General features: G+C 46.7%; 2 protein-coding genes across 2 annotated transcripts; both read right to left on the bottom strand.

Annotated features, from left to right (window-relative positions):
• Positions 1 to 2,301: 2,301 nt before the first annotated feature.
• LOC120947429 (uncharacterized) lies at positions 2,302 to 11,998 on the bottom strand. Its single transcript, XM_040362755.2, has 3 exons — positions 11,677 to 11,998; positions 5,820 to 5,906; positions 2,302 to 3,625 (listed from the first exon to the last, which is right to left on the bottom strand). The coding sequence occupies exons 1-3, from the start codon at positions 11,689 to 11,691 to the stop codon at positions 2,549 to 2,551; spliced, it is 1,179 nt and encodes a 392-aa protein (XP_040218689.1). The 5' UTR covers positions 11,692 to 11,998; the 3' UTR covers positions 2,302 to 2,548.
• A 2,344-nt stretch (positions 11,999 to 14,342) lies between these two features.
• LOC120947433 (cuticle protein 7-like) lies at positions 14,343 to 15,253 on the bottom strand. Its single transcript, XM_040362759.2, has 2 exons — positions 15,154 to 15,253; positions 14,343 to 15,062 (listed from the first exon to the last, which is right to left on the bottom strand). The coding sequence occupies exons 1-2, from the start codon at positions 15,166 to 15,168 to the stop codon at positions 14,529 to 14,531; spliced, it is 549 nt and encodes a 182-aa protein (XP_040218693.1). The 5' UTR covers positions 15,169 to 15,253; the 3' UTR covers positions 14,343 to 14,528.
• Positions 15,254 to 15,472: the final 219 nt, after the last annotated feature.

Here is a 15,472-nt window from a genome sequence, read left to right as displayed (position 1 = left end):
GGTACTTGCAAGGGTATCCGCAAAACCATCTACGCCCTCCCGAACGCCTTCCACCTACTACACTATCGGCCTATCGGCTTGGTGGACGGTCGACCTCAAGGAAGTCCAGAAACTGGTGCATGAATAATCGCACCGTACAGAACCGTACCGGCCGCGGTCTCGTGTCACCTTGGCTGAGTCACGTTTCTGGTTGCGGGGTGATCGTTTTTATGTTGGTGCCGTCCACAATTCGCTCTAGGCGCTCTGTATCCTGGTTCCCTATTTCGGAGCACGCTATGGAATTGGGATACACAACATGGATTGAGGTTTTTCAATTCAATCATCGTGCCTTTCGCCTTTCATTCTCGGAAATGAGGATCGTAGCCAGATAGTGGACCGTTCCCACCCGTCTGAAGCGACCTTGCAGGGAGGCAAATCGCAGTGTTTACTGATGCGATCGGGCTTAGCACGTAGAAGTATATGGGAAAAGGGATTCCAGCATGGATTTGGTTCGGAGTACGATCGTGCGTTAAAACAAAAGTGAAATTTAATCTCCAGCCCAGACTATCCAATATGCAGATACAGCCGGTCAGAGGTCACGGGAGTACATTATCCATATCCATTCGATTAAGTAAAATCGTTTCGGGCAGGTTTTTTTTTTACCGTAACAAGGTGATGTGTACATTGGAGTTCTTTTTTATGGAGTTTTAAAAATTTGAAATGATCACGGTTTTTGTGGTATGAAGGTATTGGTGAACGATTGGAAGTGCAACTGGAGCGTCGCCTGCGTTGGGTGACCCGCAGCAAGCACAGGTTGACCGTGGGGTGGAGTCGAATAAAACCGAATGCAGAATGAAATGGGGCCGACCGATGAAAACGAAAACTGTCTGCACCGATAGCAGACTAGCCTACGATGGATTAGCTTGGCGCCAATCATACGCAGACACACACACACACAGACAAACCGTTTGCCCACCCATTTATTGCGATCAGCCAAAGCGTCGAGAGGGCGGATTGGATTATTATTTGCGTTTACGCGCGATCCCCGAGGGGGGCCCCAACAGGGTGCACCGCATATCTCGAGCAACCTCGCAACCCTGGCGTGATGGTTACGCTGTCAAATAAAATTTAATGCAAGGAGAGTTGCAAATGGGACAAAATCACCCTACAGAAACAGAGAGAGACCACTCTCGCATGCAAAAAAAGAATCCAGAGCACTCCGGTCACAAATCTGGACCAATAACGTCGATGATTTATGTCTGCCACACAAATGTTTAGGAGTGCGTGCAAAAAAAGCGGGGTATGTCTGCTTTGTTGCTGTGGTTGTCGCCTGTTTGCCACCATCGCATCGCGGGGCAGCGATAGAATCCGGCTGCGTACGGTTGTCCAGCCCAGTTGCTCGGTATGTTGCGTGTTAATTATAAGGCTACTTCTCTCGGTCACCGTCGGTCCGTCGGCACCTGGCCACCCGGTTGGCCTGGTTGGCCGAATCGAAGGTTGCACACGATTGATCAGGCTGGTTCGCACCGAGGACGCCCGAGCAGACGAAGACGAGGAAGAAGGGATAATTAGGTTGGAGATGGAATTCCAAAGATGGAAGCCCAAGCGTGGGTGGCGGGCTGTGTTCTAGGGTGATCGATACCATTCTTACGTCAGGCAACCGAATGCTGGCGAGATTCCGGATACGGATTCGAGGGTGGGACAGAGAGAGAGAGAGAGAGAGAGAGAGAGAGAGAGAGAGAGAGAGAGAGAGAGAGAGAGAGAGAGAGAGAGAGGCCGCCCCAACTGGTCGCGTTGGTGTCACGGTTAATGGTTCTTGCTAGACCTCGATCAATATTGTCCCTATTAAAGTAATTCTCGGCTGCGTCTTGCTAGCCTGCAGCGCACATAGCTACAATGTTTCTGCTAAGAACAACTCAGCATTTGTATGTATGATTAGCCGTGGTGCTAGCCGAGCTAAGTTCCTTGTGTGACGCAGTGGTTTTTCGCATTGAGTGATAATTAGCGACTGTTTTGAGATGTTAAGAATGTGATTATGAAAGGATTGATCGTGTCCGGGTTGTTACAGTGAGCCATTGAAGTACAATTTCACTTTCACCAGGAACTGTTGAATGCTGTATAGAGTGGCATGTACTTGGCATGATCTCAAGATAATTAGAAGTACATCGTTGATTATGTCTGAGTGCTTCTGTCATCGCACTATACAGCTTTATAAATGAAGTTATGAATATTGTAACATTCCTGCAATTGTATCGATATGTACCTTGCGTTTATCAAAATCTATAAGATAAGTCTGCTCTCCAAACAAGTAGAAATAGATCCTTTACTCTAAAATTCACATTTATTAAATAGATAACAATATTAACATTCTAAACGTAGCCCATCAACCTGCTCAAACTCTGTTGGTTTGTGCAACTGTTCCACTCAATATTGTTTGCAGTTAAATTAGTGTATCACTGATGTACGTGGACATTCACGCACCCTTCCGACGACAAACACCAACAGAGCAGATACAGTCCGGGCTTCTATTGCACTATACGCCTTCCCGTTTTGTTCCCTCCGGCATAGTTCAGGCATAGTTCTTCGCGTACACGGGCACGTTTCGCGAGTGCTGACGTGACAGCATCGACTGTACCATTCGCTGCGACGCACGCTTCTGCTCATCGGGATGGAACAGTACCGGACCGGTGCGGGCCTGGCGGCTTCCTTTCGACTTGAAGTAGCTCGCGTAGTCGGGCCGCGCCGGACCACGGGCAGCAAACTTGTACACCGACGGGGTGGCAAAGTTCTTCAGGCCCGGCGTCGTCAGCGGCTTCAGCAGATTCTTCTTCGGTTTGCTGTCCACCTGGATGGCGTGCACTTTCGCCTTCTGCAGCGTGACCGGGTGCGACACGTGATTGTTGTACTGTGCGAACGGTCGGTAGCTGTCTTTGGTGTAGTATGGGCCGAGATCGCTTTCGGAAAGATGCGAAAAATCAACATCGGGCGAGATGGGCTTCAGCTTGGATAGGTCGGGCGCTTTCACTTCCTCGATGCGAATGCTCGGCTTGAACAGGTCCTTGTCGGAGTCCAGCTGCTCGGAGAAGAAGTCGGCCGAGTCGGACACGTAGTGCTTGTGGCTGTGTTCCGTCTCCACCGTGACGTAGTGCGGCTTCAGCTCGTCGTGCGAGTAGTGCTGGAAGATGGTTTTCGGCGGTTCGTAGTGTTTGTACGCCACCAGCGGCTTCTCGAGATTGACGTGTGGCTTCAGCTCCAGGATCGAAGGGATGGGACGCTTCTTCTCGCCGATCTCGGCGATGTCTTTCTCGTGGTGGGGTAGATCCGAACTCAGAATGAGATGATCCTGGCCTTTGCTGAAGTGGTTAATCTTCGACTGCGAGTGATGCTCGTCGTAGTAGTGCGTTTTGTGCTCGTGCTGATCGTGAGGATCCCGCACGGGATGAGCGTTTGGGCCGTGGGTTTTTACGACCGCATTGAAGCCGGTTTTGGAATCGGCCGTATAGTCCACCTCACGTATCGAGCCGTCCGGTTCGACGACACTGTAGTGGCCCTTCACGATGCCATCGTCACGCGTTTCCCACTGCGACTTTACGTCGCCACTGTGCAGATCTTTGACGCCGTAGCTGAAAGAGTAGGCAGGATGGGCCTGCCGAGACGGAGAAGAGGATGAAAACGAAGGTAAGCATACATTAATACATCAATAGAAACATCCAAACATCATATTGAGATAGTCAACTGTTTACATATTCAAAACTACGCGATTTCGATCATAACGTAGCGCTTAAATGTGCATAATTTATTACGTGCAAATCACGGAGGAATGCATTTAAATGAGGTTCACATGAAATTCGTAACCACATCGTACCGCTACCAAACCGCACTGCAACACACAGCTGCCGTTGTGTGCTGTGTGGTCTAATTTAATTCACCATCACTTGGTCGCCACCCATTGCTCCTTCAACCCCTACCATGCGACAAGGTGTGTAGGTCTTCGCACTCTTAGCGTCACGTTCGTTTGCTATCTTGCGTTTGTAGCGTAATGCAATATTAGTCGAGATGACTGTGCACTGGGGGAGGGGACATAAGGGCCGAACTGTTCGTACGTAGCGTTACAATGTAGCGTGTGCGTGAACGGGCGGTGAGAAGTTTATGATAATTTTCTTAATTAGAAAAATATGTTAAATATAATGTGTAATAAAAGGTACATTTAGGTTTCGATTACGATGTATATTTATTAGATATCGTCTGTATAAGGCAGGTCCCGGTGATTTGTGCTATGTTCGTTACGCTGTAAATACCGTAGGCTGTATCGCGTGTTTGAATTTCTAGCATGATGTTTTCTGAAGTTTGTGAAAGAAAATAAATTAAAGTTTCATTTAATTCATAACTGACAGAACGGTGAATTCAAAAAGCCTGATATTGGTAGTATAATTATCGACGTTAGGCTACGTTACAATGCGTTACGTAAAAATCATTAATGTTACCGATTAAATTCGTTTAACTGACAATTTAAAGGCTATCTAGCACGAAACCCGTGCCTGCTTGCAACCCGTTTGTAACATTCAGCCACAAATACCATTCGTCTATCATTGAAAACGCACTCCAAAACATTGAGAAAAAAAATCGACTCAATTTGCGATTTTATTTATCGCCCACCGAAGCAGTTTTCGCGGATGTCCTCGGGATTTCCGCGGCGCAGTTTTGACAGCAGTCGTGAGCCTTCCCTTCGATTGATTTATTTCACAGCCCATTGGCACCCGCCGCAAATGTCGCTGTTACGGGGTGTTAAATGGCGCTCCAAATCCGACCGACAGAGGGTTCGAACATACAGAAGTTTAATTCTGCGTACGCGACACGTCACGAGCGCACGAGCACGCGTCATGCAAATGCGCTCCGCGTAAAGTTCGACCTGGGTGGAGGTCCTTGGGTTCGGCGATAGGTACACGGGTTTGCAAATTAGTTTATTTTAAGAACGATGCAATGGTTAGTGCGTGAGTTTTTTTTTTTTGAAAACTCATTTTGGAGTGGCGACGAAATGAAATAGAGAGATAGAGAGGCAGTCCATTAGGTGGTGTGGTCGCTAAGTGCGTTTTAGACCAGGAAGAGATAAGAACTGCTGGTGTTGCTAGAGCCTGATTTGCATCCGACATGGTACAGCAACTATTGACGCAGGTCAGCCATGGGTGACTTATTTGTGTCTTAAAAAGTTGACGAGCACCATTTACGATTGGTTCGGGATTAATTAGGCGAGCAAACTTATGCAACTGCACTGCGGCGGATGGATAAAAACAGAAAAGTTGCGGAGAGCAGCAAGCGATAATGTGACTTTTAGCGATTTTTTTTAAAATTTGGCTTTGCTCTTTGCTCATTGCGTAAGACGATTATTTGAACGGTTTCAATCAAACTGCGATTGTGGGGTTGTATGTGAACGAGCCACACTGCTCTGTATCATCGATGGAGGATCATTATTGCTTAATGCAGATAAGTTCGATTGCATTTGCATTCGCGTATCGCAACCGGCAACCGGTGGTAAATGAGAGCATTCGCTCGGGCTTCGGTACAGCGTGGTGCGCGTTCCGTTGGCGTCAGAAAGGTAAATCACACTTTTAAAGCCACTCTTGACCTCGTTGGTGACATTCCTGTGTACCGCACGGAGTCGCGGTCGTAAAGTGCCAAATTTATGGGTCCGTGACGCGTTGCGGGAAGCTGCACCGGAATGGAAAGTGAAGCTGAGTGCGTGCCTAACGAGATCGTAGCGCTGCTGGTGCGCTAATTATTCGCGCTGCGTTTGGTGTGCGCGTAGTGCCAGCTCGGTCAAGGTCGGCTTGGGAGGTACTTACGTATTCTGGCGCGTAGGCGTGCAGCGAGTCCTTATAGCAGGATGCCAAACCGATGCTGGCCGAGGCGAGTATCGCCATTAGAAAATGCTGTGGAAGAAATAATGGGGTAATGTGTATTTTATTAATAAGTTGGCTTTTGCTCTCTTTCTGTCTTGTGATGTAAAGGTTGTCTGCGTTGCGTAGTGCACTGTCATTACAGGGTAAACGCTTGCCATAAAGAAAAAGATAATTAAGTGATAACGAATGGAACATGAGTTTGGCTTTTATTTCATGAGCTTGTTGAATATATTCCTTTGCGTTTCGTTTTGTTTCGTTACTTGCACTGTGAGCTGATTAAGGTAATAATGAATGGAATTATCAGAATGGAATAAGAATGGAAATTTATAGCGTTGCTTTGTTTAATATTTACCTGACGAATCAGAAAGCATTACAAGGTTTCCCAAAAATACCCAATTTTATGAACCTACTGGTACTGCTACAGGCACCAGCTTTGGAGCATTCGGTCAAATGATTCAGTGACAGAATGATTCAAATGCGCCCGAACGTGCAGCGAAACGCAACATTGCATGATTCAAGCGTGAGACTATCACTGTGCGCGCCTAAATGACCGCTGACAACTGTAATCTACTGATTCGATACGTTTAGCGACATCTCGTGCAATGCGTTCGCGGTCGAAACCGCCAAAGAAATTTCCTTGATGATTTATTAGCCCGCGGGTCCGTTTCCCAGCCAATTAAAATCTAAATTTACCTGCACCGGAGCCCGTGTGCGGTCGGCACACGAAACGCACCCCTGTATTCGCTCACTTTGGCGGATGGTTATTAATTTGGCGCCCGCGTGTGTACCCAGTATGACCCGGCGCGTCGTAAAAGGCCGTTTAATAAATCTTCAAATCGGCACCAGCCGATTGGTCGCGTGCAGTTTGCCGAAGAATGGTACACTCACGTGGCTGGCTCGTTGCCCCCGTTGTGATAAAAGGTTCGGTGTGCAACAATTGGAGCAGCAGCAGCAGCGGTGTGTGTGTGACAGTTTGATAAAATACATGCCCATTTGGAAGTGTTAGGCTGCTGCTGCATTACAGGGGCGGGAAAGCGCAACAGAGCCTTTCGGTGGACCGTCCCCAGTTTGCTTAGGTTAGAATTGCTTTCAATTTTGGCCTGGCCAGGCTGGCGTGGTGTGGCGGTTGTGCATTGTGACTAAAAATGGTGACCTATCGCGTGTCTGCAGGCGGACGCTTTCCGAAGGCCGCAGCAGGAATGTGAGTTTTGGGGTGTGTCACTTTCAGTGCAGTTTAGGCGCTGCAACGAGATGACCTTGCACAAATGAAGTGCGAAGAATGGAAACGAATGAGTGGTAACATGAGTTTTCTAAGTAGTGGAAGGTTTAATTTTTGTGCAACTTAGCTTGAGTTGAGTTTATTATTAAAAATATGTTTTTCCATATTTTTGTTATACTTGCTGCTTCTGAAACTAAACATGGAATGGAGCTCTATTTTGAAGGGGACGTAGGCTTTTTTTTCAAAATGTATGGTTTTACATTAATTAGTCTCCTTCTTCTTTATCATTTTCTTTTTCTGCTTTGTGTGGCCATGTTGTCTTATAGAGTTTTCTCTAGACTTGTTTGTACCACACGCGACTGACTAATCTAGTGGTTGGCAAACTTTAAAGCCGAAACAGTCATGATTTAAAAAAAATGCTCATAAAGTTTCCCATGAAAAGCCGATTAGAACGAACCGCAAAGTTTGAAAATGTCTAAATGATTTATAAAACGTATATAGTGAAAAGATCTATATGAGAGTCGTGCTTTGTCGAACACTGAGCTAACCAAATCCTTGCTGCGAGGCGACAGTCTCTGGATGGGAATCGATCGGAGCGTTTATCGAACAGAGTGTCATATTCCAAAGGCTGAAGTGGAGACCATACAGAAGATAAGCTTTCGGATAAGAATTTATTCTCTCTCACATGAATTAATCTTATAGGATGATCAAGCTGGGTTCATGATACAATAGAGCTGGAATAATATTTAAGGGAAATTAGTAATAAATTTAATTCAGTCTTGTTGGCATACATTTAAATACGCCCAATAAACTATGAAAGAAGGTAGGGTCAATTCATTTTTATTATTAAAATAAAGCTGCTTAGCTAATTGGCGTGAATGGATTGCTTAAACTCTCCCTAAAATTCTAAACAGGAAATAAAACTGATGACACCATCCGGATTATGCAACTCATTTCAACCCATTGTGTAACATATTACACCACAAGCGACGAGCCCGAAGCACAATTTGTCAGCAATCGGCAAATGTGCGCGAAACGTTTCCGGCCGTTTGCGGAAACTTTGGCACATCGTTGTCACTGCTGTTATTTCACCCTTCCACACTCTTCCGAATGACATGTGCCGGATGGGCTCGTGAGCAGTGAGAAGATAATCATCTTACCCATTGCCTTTCGGCGTTCGGCTTTAGCGATTCGCAAAACAATCGCACGTGTGTGCGATCCGTCGGTACGTACCGTACGGTGCCCAAACATCGCACGAAACCACGAACGGAACCGGTTCGCGAGAAGGAAGCATAATTCCCGGTCCCGGCCCACCGGATGTTGTTTCGCTTTTTATTGCACCGCTTTCCAATCCGTTGGCGGAATACGCAAAATGGGACGGTGAAAAACGAGTTTACCGTAGCCCAAACGCTACCGATAGACGACGATGGTTTTTGTCTGTCAGGCACACGGAGCGGGAGCGCCACAGTGCATATGCAATTGTTGAATAATTCCTCGCCAAAAGTGAAACGTCCGCACCGAGCCTACCAAGGTGTGGGTGCATGATCGGGCACCGTGGCCCCAAAATGAGCTGGAACTAAATCGTTTCCATGCTTCTTCCCGCTCCTAATGCTGGTATTTTCAACCCAAAACGAACACCGGACCGGAACAGGCGAGGCGATCGTGCGAAAGTGAGCTGTAATGCGCCTGCCGGTACACGGTACAGATGCAATCGCGTACCCAGGCCAGGTGGTGCATTTTAATGCAACATTTACGACATTGTAGGCGCTGTCGCTGTGGTCAGTTGGTGTCGGAAGAAAAATGGTCGAAAAGACGACATGCAAAAGCAAACACTAAGGAAATGTGTGCAAGAGCGAAAAGGGTTTTATTTACAGCCTATCATGCGCCGGCGTCGTTTTGCGAGCGTACGTTCAGCTGGGGTAGGTCAGTTCCGGCTGGGAAACGACTTGAATCGTGGGTCCGTTGGGCGATGGGTGAGCAAAGCGCAAAGGAAGCGTTTTGTAAGGAAAAAGATTAATGAGATGTTTGTGTGCTCGATCGGGCGAGCTAATTAAAGCAGCAGCATGCTGTCGGACGTGATTATCGCGTCGATGGGAGGCAATTTAAACAGCTAGGATAATTGTACAAGACGGTTAGAAAGCATTAGGAGACGATGATGTTTTCTAATCGTCTCTGTGGGTCTGTTTGTCTGTTTTGTGATTGCTTTTGGGAAAAAATAGTGCAATAAATCTCACATTTACGATTAAAAGTTGAACGAATTCCAATCATGTTCTTTAGCATACCACAATTCCAAATGATCATCAAGTTGATGCACTGAATGCTTCCGTAGTAATAAACTAGCCAACTTTATTTCCTTTCCGCTCAATATGGCTCCAATAACGTCGCATCCCCACCGTCTTGTAGTACACGACAGGAAATGCAACTCCGTTGACAAGCGATTAAATTAGCATTTTAACGCATCTTCATTTACACCTTCGCCAGCCTACACATGCATTTCGTGCCCGTGGTGTCACCGCTGTACTGGTACAAGAACCAGTCTGACACGAAACCGTGCCCGGACAGCCATTACCGAAGCTGGGTGAATTGTTGAATACACCGGAAAACGGAGCAGTAACCAGGTTTTGTTTGCATTTATTGTGTGCTTTACCAGCTTGACGATTGTGTAATGCTGATCGCAGCGCATCGATACTGCGCGAGTGATCGATGGAATCTCGATCTCAGGAAACCGATGGGAGATCGAGCAGCATCACGGAAGTGATGGTCAGGTAGGCGCGTGCTGTGTCGAATTTGTGGACGCCAGGAAACCAGAAAAGGATTACATAATCAGCATGACGGTATGCCAGTGTTTATGTATTTTAATTTCATTATTTCTAAACTCTCAAATCGGGTAATCGAGCTGGACAATTGGAATGATTGATAACGAAGTGCAAAACGATCGTACCAATCAGTTCATTCCGTTTCGTAATTCGTACCTCAGCGAAGTGTTTAATTTCGCACCATTATGCCGCGCTGATTAAATTTTATGTATTTCTAATCAACACTAATAGGTAGTGTTTTAAAAACTGGCCCGCTGCGATGCAACGACCTGCTAGCACGAGAACGAAATTATGTGTCTCCCCAGTGCCCTCCCAACCCCCTGCTGCATCCGTTTCTCGATCTCGGTTGCGTTCGAATGCGGTTCGAATCGAATTGGAAAACGGATTGAATTATGCTTCTATCGATCGATTGATTGAGCTGCCGCGAGACGTACGGGGTGGAGCATCGGAATGAACGCTATGATTAGGGGTTCGATTGAGTGTTAAACAGTAAACACGCAAATAGCGTAGCGGCTCCCCACGCTGCTGGGGTCTGCAAATCAAACCAAACCAGCGTTGGGTAATGGTGGCTGCGTAATGTGTGTGTGAAAAATAGCTGCGGGCAATCGATCGCGTTTGTTTGTTTGCGCATGATTCGAATGATCTTTTCTTCCCATTTTAAGTACCACACAAAGGCGCTGTGTGTGAGGTGAATGAAAATAATTGTCTTTTGATCGTTTTGTTTGGCAGTTTGGTGTCAATTGCAAAGAAGACTTTTATGAGATCAAATAAGCTTAAGAAGGCTCTCGAGCGTGCTTTTGAGCGAGCTTTTCCATCGTCCATCGTCAGCATTCCAGCACAACGTGATGTAGATGCAATTAATTGTATGCGTTTGCACACTCCTCGGCTATCTCCTACCGATCGGGGGCTCCGTGCGCGATTGGTGTTGGTGGTGACGCGATTGGCAAACGCTGGGCAAACATACTGGAACGGAGACAGAGTCGATCCGGTGCAATTGCCCGTACGCGGTACACTCGAAGCGTAGAAGTAATTACAGCTTTCATGCGTACCGAAAGCACTGCCTGCCTGCGCCAGCGCCGACCATTAAGCGTTCGATTTATCTCCCGCTTTGCATTTCCCCGCTCCATTTCTACCGGCTACCTTTTCCACCCGTCGTGCACCCACTTGAGAGCTGCTCAGTTTGGGATGGAAAACACACAGACGCACTTGCTCACGAACGAAATGGACGGATGGTGTTTTGCTTGCCATATCCGTCGGAGAGCATTTTCACGTCGCGTCGCCACACAGCGCCACAGCGTTCTGAGCCACCCAGTGCGGCAGAAAGGTGGCCGCCTTTTGACGAATGTAAGATTAAAATCACATTTAGCATGAAACGAGGTGCCAGTTTTGCCCACCATGTCTTAGGACCCACCATGTGTCTGTGTGTGTGCAAACGGGGTTGGGTTTTTGGAGGGTGTAAGAGGGTGATGTACAAGCACGGACACACATATTTTATGTTATTTACACACAACAGTGGTAAAACCATCCATGGCGACACTTCGGATGGGAGGGGTGTTGGTGTTGCAGCAACGGTGCGCTCACCCGCGGGGAGAAATGCAAACGCGTCAGATTTGTTTTCCAGCTACGGTTCAGTTTTTTTTTCTTTCTTAATGTTGTAAACTTATCGCACATTAGCTCTGTCAATCTGTCTGCCCGTGTGCTCGGGGGGGCAGCGACCGGCGCTCATTGTCGGTTGTGTTGATTTACAGTTCCGACAGCAACTCACCTTGGGCAGCAACATTTTCACCCGCAGCAATGTGTAAGTTGTGCGGGCACGGCAGGGAACAGAAGAAGAAGGGCTACGGTACGGCCTTTCGTTTTTTCACAAATATGCAATCAGAAGTCCTTTGTGGTACATTTGTGTTCAATGCGGTTATGCACAACTTGTCACCCTTGTTTCACCAGACAAAACAAACATAGAATGTCCTAGAGCGCAAACACTACACACGGCACACGGTACACCACTGAAGCGCTCCACCAACACAGAGCGTCTGCACTGTTTGAAGGTCTTTTCACCAGTCAACCGGTGTGCATCTTCACTGCCCGTTTATATACGTCGAGATTGGCGGAGCGACAGTGTTGGCGCACGTGCAAACGTTTGCTGGCTGGCAGGCAAGCCACGTTTCGGCCCTGTCCCTGTCGTTGCGATAGTTTGTTTTTTTTTTTGCTTCGACAAGATCAAGAGCGAAGTTTCCACCGAACGGGGCGGCAGTAAAAGCCTTTCTCCCGCTTAGGCGATGCAGCGAGTGCAGATAACCTACAACCTGTTAGTGACATCACCACGCGTGCACACTGGAACGAGTCGTGTACGGGTGCGAGGGAAGGAAAGAGACACACCTATAACGACGCGTAAGGCGGGATGCTTACGGCTAAGGAAAGGAACTTTATAGCTGCGAACCACCCGAACCAACTTCCTTCCAGTTGATGGTGGTGGAAATGGCATCCTCTTGGTGTGCGAGCGCCATAACCATCCCTTTGCTCACTATCCCTTCTCTGTTTTGCTCTGCGTAGCTTGAAACAGCGGGCCAGCACGAAAGGAGTGTACTGTTGTTGCCTTGATCTTGCACCCGTTCCCATGATCCCGACCATTCGGCAACAAAACAAACACACACACACATACACACACACACACATGCATGCGCTTGATGGAAATGGAAAGTGGGCAACCGGTTCTCCGGGTCGTTCCGATTGGCATTTTCCCAGCCGTGCAGCACTTTCCCGTAGCACGGTTTCCGTTTGGCGTCGCACCCGTGCTCTGGGATATCGATCAGCGGGATGAATTTCCCTTTCTACATGCGGGTGCAACGTTTTGTCCACCACATTACGCTTGTTTAATGTGGTGACGGGCGATGTGTTGCAGATTTGGTTTGCTTTGCTGGCGTTAATGATGATTGTGGGACGTTAAATCGATGTGACGGTTTGAGATAAATTAGATGAAAGCTTCGAAATAAGTGCCGCTGGGGGAGATGGTATGGCATCCAGCAAAAAATGGTGGGCATTAAATAGATAAAATGATTGCAACTTTGTTGCACTGCGTAAGAAATCAAAATATTTCTTTTTATTCAGGAGGGAGAATAAAACGTAAAAAAAAAACATAAACTAGGCTTTTTGTTTATGGTTGACAATATTTATTTATTTCACTTCCTGCGAACGGTTTCTGCTAAAAAAAAACTGCAAAAATACTTATTTATCTGCGCTCGGTTGAAATCTATGTCAATAGACTTCAACGCCAATTGGAAGCGACGAACCCGACGAACCCTTATTCCCCTTGTTCGCTGGAAAAACAATTTTCTTTCAATGGCAACCAAGCCCTTTTGTCGATGGCAGTTCCAATACCAACCAAGGGTCGGGGCCAAATTCCCTTCATTCCATGTGGGCTGGCCGTACATGCGAAAAAAAGGGAAAATGGCCAGTTCGTTGGGCCAGTTACAATGGCGTGCGTAACTGCTGGTGACGCAGCATCGGCGAGCGAAATGGAAAACTCAACGGCCAGGCAGTAACCGGCTTGCGTAGCCCGCAGGGATGGAACCAGTTTTCCAGCATTGCTGTGCAGCAACATTAGTAACAACGGCCGCTTTCAAAGGTTCAACGATTTAAAGGGCAGTGATGTGAGTGTAATGCTGGTCAGGAGCAGCAGCAACTAGCTGGTCGTTATCTTTCCTAGTGCGATAGAAGGGCTTTGCGTTTGTCCGAGCGGGTTAAATTGCTTAATCAGCTGAGCTGATGGGAATGATAGAAGTTTGCCACTGACAAGCAATATGGAGAAAAGGTGATGAAGGCAAAGTATCAGAAAATGTATAGCTCTGAGCTCCTACTTTTGATTTGGTAAAAAGGCAGCATAACTGAAGCCTTGACCGTTATGCATCGCCGAATGCAGAAATATTGTACAGTGCACTATGCAAATCAAACTCCCTCAACCTAGGCAAACAGATAGACGGGCATAGTAAAAGTTGAGCACTGATTGATATATGTACCTCAACATTGGTAGACTTGCTCATTATTTATGCGTGGGTATTGTTATGAATGCTGTAGACAAGAGAATCTTCTTATTGGTGTATAAATATACAGATGGTGCCAAGCCTTGTGTATTTTTGGCATTACTTGCAAAACAGAATAAACCATTTTGAAAGATATTTTGATATTTTGAATATACTGAAAGATGTTCTGCGTTCAAGGAACTTCATTTTTAAAATATGATGAAAGATTGAAGAATAGTTTATGCCGGATGTATTATTTTAAAAGTTAGTTTGTTAGTCACACAAAAAAATCACACCTCATACAATTGACAAACATATGAAATAAATTATTATAACAATTCCAGGTTTAAAGTTGAAATTTTCATTTTAGTGTGATATTCACACCGATTAGTAAACTCAACAAACAGAAGTAAAAAAGAAAACTGTTATATTTGCGTACTCGAAACACGTGCCCTGCGTTGAGCATACATTCAGGCGTTTTCATCGTTGCGCATTCATACGGCCATCTTTCGAGCAGTACACAGCACAAGAAGCAAGATGAGAGATACTGAATAGTGTAAATAAATTATGGTAGAGAAGAAGCTAAGACACAGCAGCCACTTTACAGATGCTGATTAATATTGCTGTAACTGTAACCTTCCGCTTCATCGTAGCCACCGCCCGAAATGCCGTGTTCCGTTTTGTACACCTGCGGGTGGTAAGCATGGCCCACTCGCTTGACGTGAGCCTGGAATCCGTGGTGCTTGTCGGACGAGTATTCTACCACGCGCTTCGTACCGTCAGCATCGTACAGCGTGTAACCTCCCTTGACGACGTCTCCGTCACGGATTTCCCACTGGCTCTTGTGGTCCCCGGTGTGCGCATCCTGCACACCGTAGTCGTACTTGTACTTCGGGTAAGCGTAATGATCACTGTAGTCGTAGCCATTTTCCGGGTAGCCACCATCCTGGGAGGATTTGTAACCAATCACACCGGCCTCACTGTAACCCGATCCGATGCCCAACGGTTGATAGGAATCGATGGCATTCGCCCCGTTGCCAAAGTAATGTGATGAGTGTTTGGTCTGGATATTGTACCCGTTGCCTGTAATGTATGCACTGCCTACCGCTACCACCATCAGCACCACCGAAGTCACCTACAAACAAACAAGGCTTGCGTTAGATTAACACTTTACTCTTCCCAGATTCATAGTTGCACTCGATTAGTTCGAAGTTCGTTCACTTTACCGATATCACGTTCATTTTGGGTGAAGACACTTAACCACTTATTCAGTCTATTTAGCTCTGCGTTTACCGCTGTACTGATATGTTTTTCCACTAAAGACCCTCAATATATATACCATTCTTAAACAGGCGCGTCCCTACCATAGTTAAAGCTGCCCCGTGTGGAGTAAAGCACACATGAGACACGCGCCGGTCGCAAGTGTTACATTGCGCGTGAGAATTGTAATCTTTCCTCGCGCGTTGAATTTGTTTACACTTGCGGCGAGATCGGGTCCGGAAAATTGGCAATTCTGCGCACCGTTCTGTCCCATCCATACGCACT

The sequence above is a fragment of the Anopheles coluzzii genome, chromosome 2, assembly GCF_943734685.1.
Source record: "Anopheles coluzzii chromosome 2, AcolN3, whole genome shotgun sequence".
In the NCBI taxonomy this organism is placed as follows: domain Eukaryota; kingdom Metazoa; phylum Arthropoda; class Insecta; order Diptera; family Culicidae; genus Anopheles; species Anopheles coluzzii.
The sequence above is the reverse complement of the archived record's forward strand: the minus strand, read 5'-3'. Positions and strand labels throughout refer to the sequence as shown.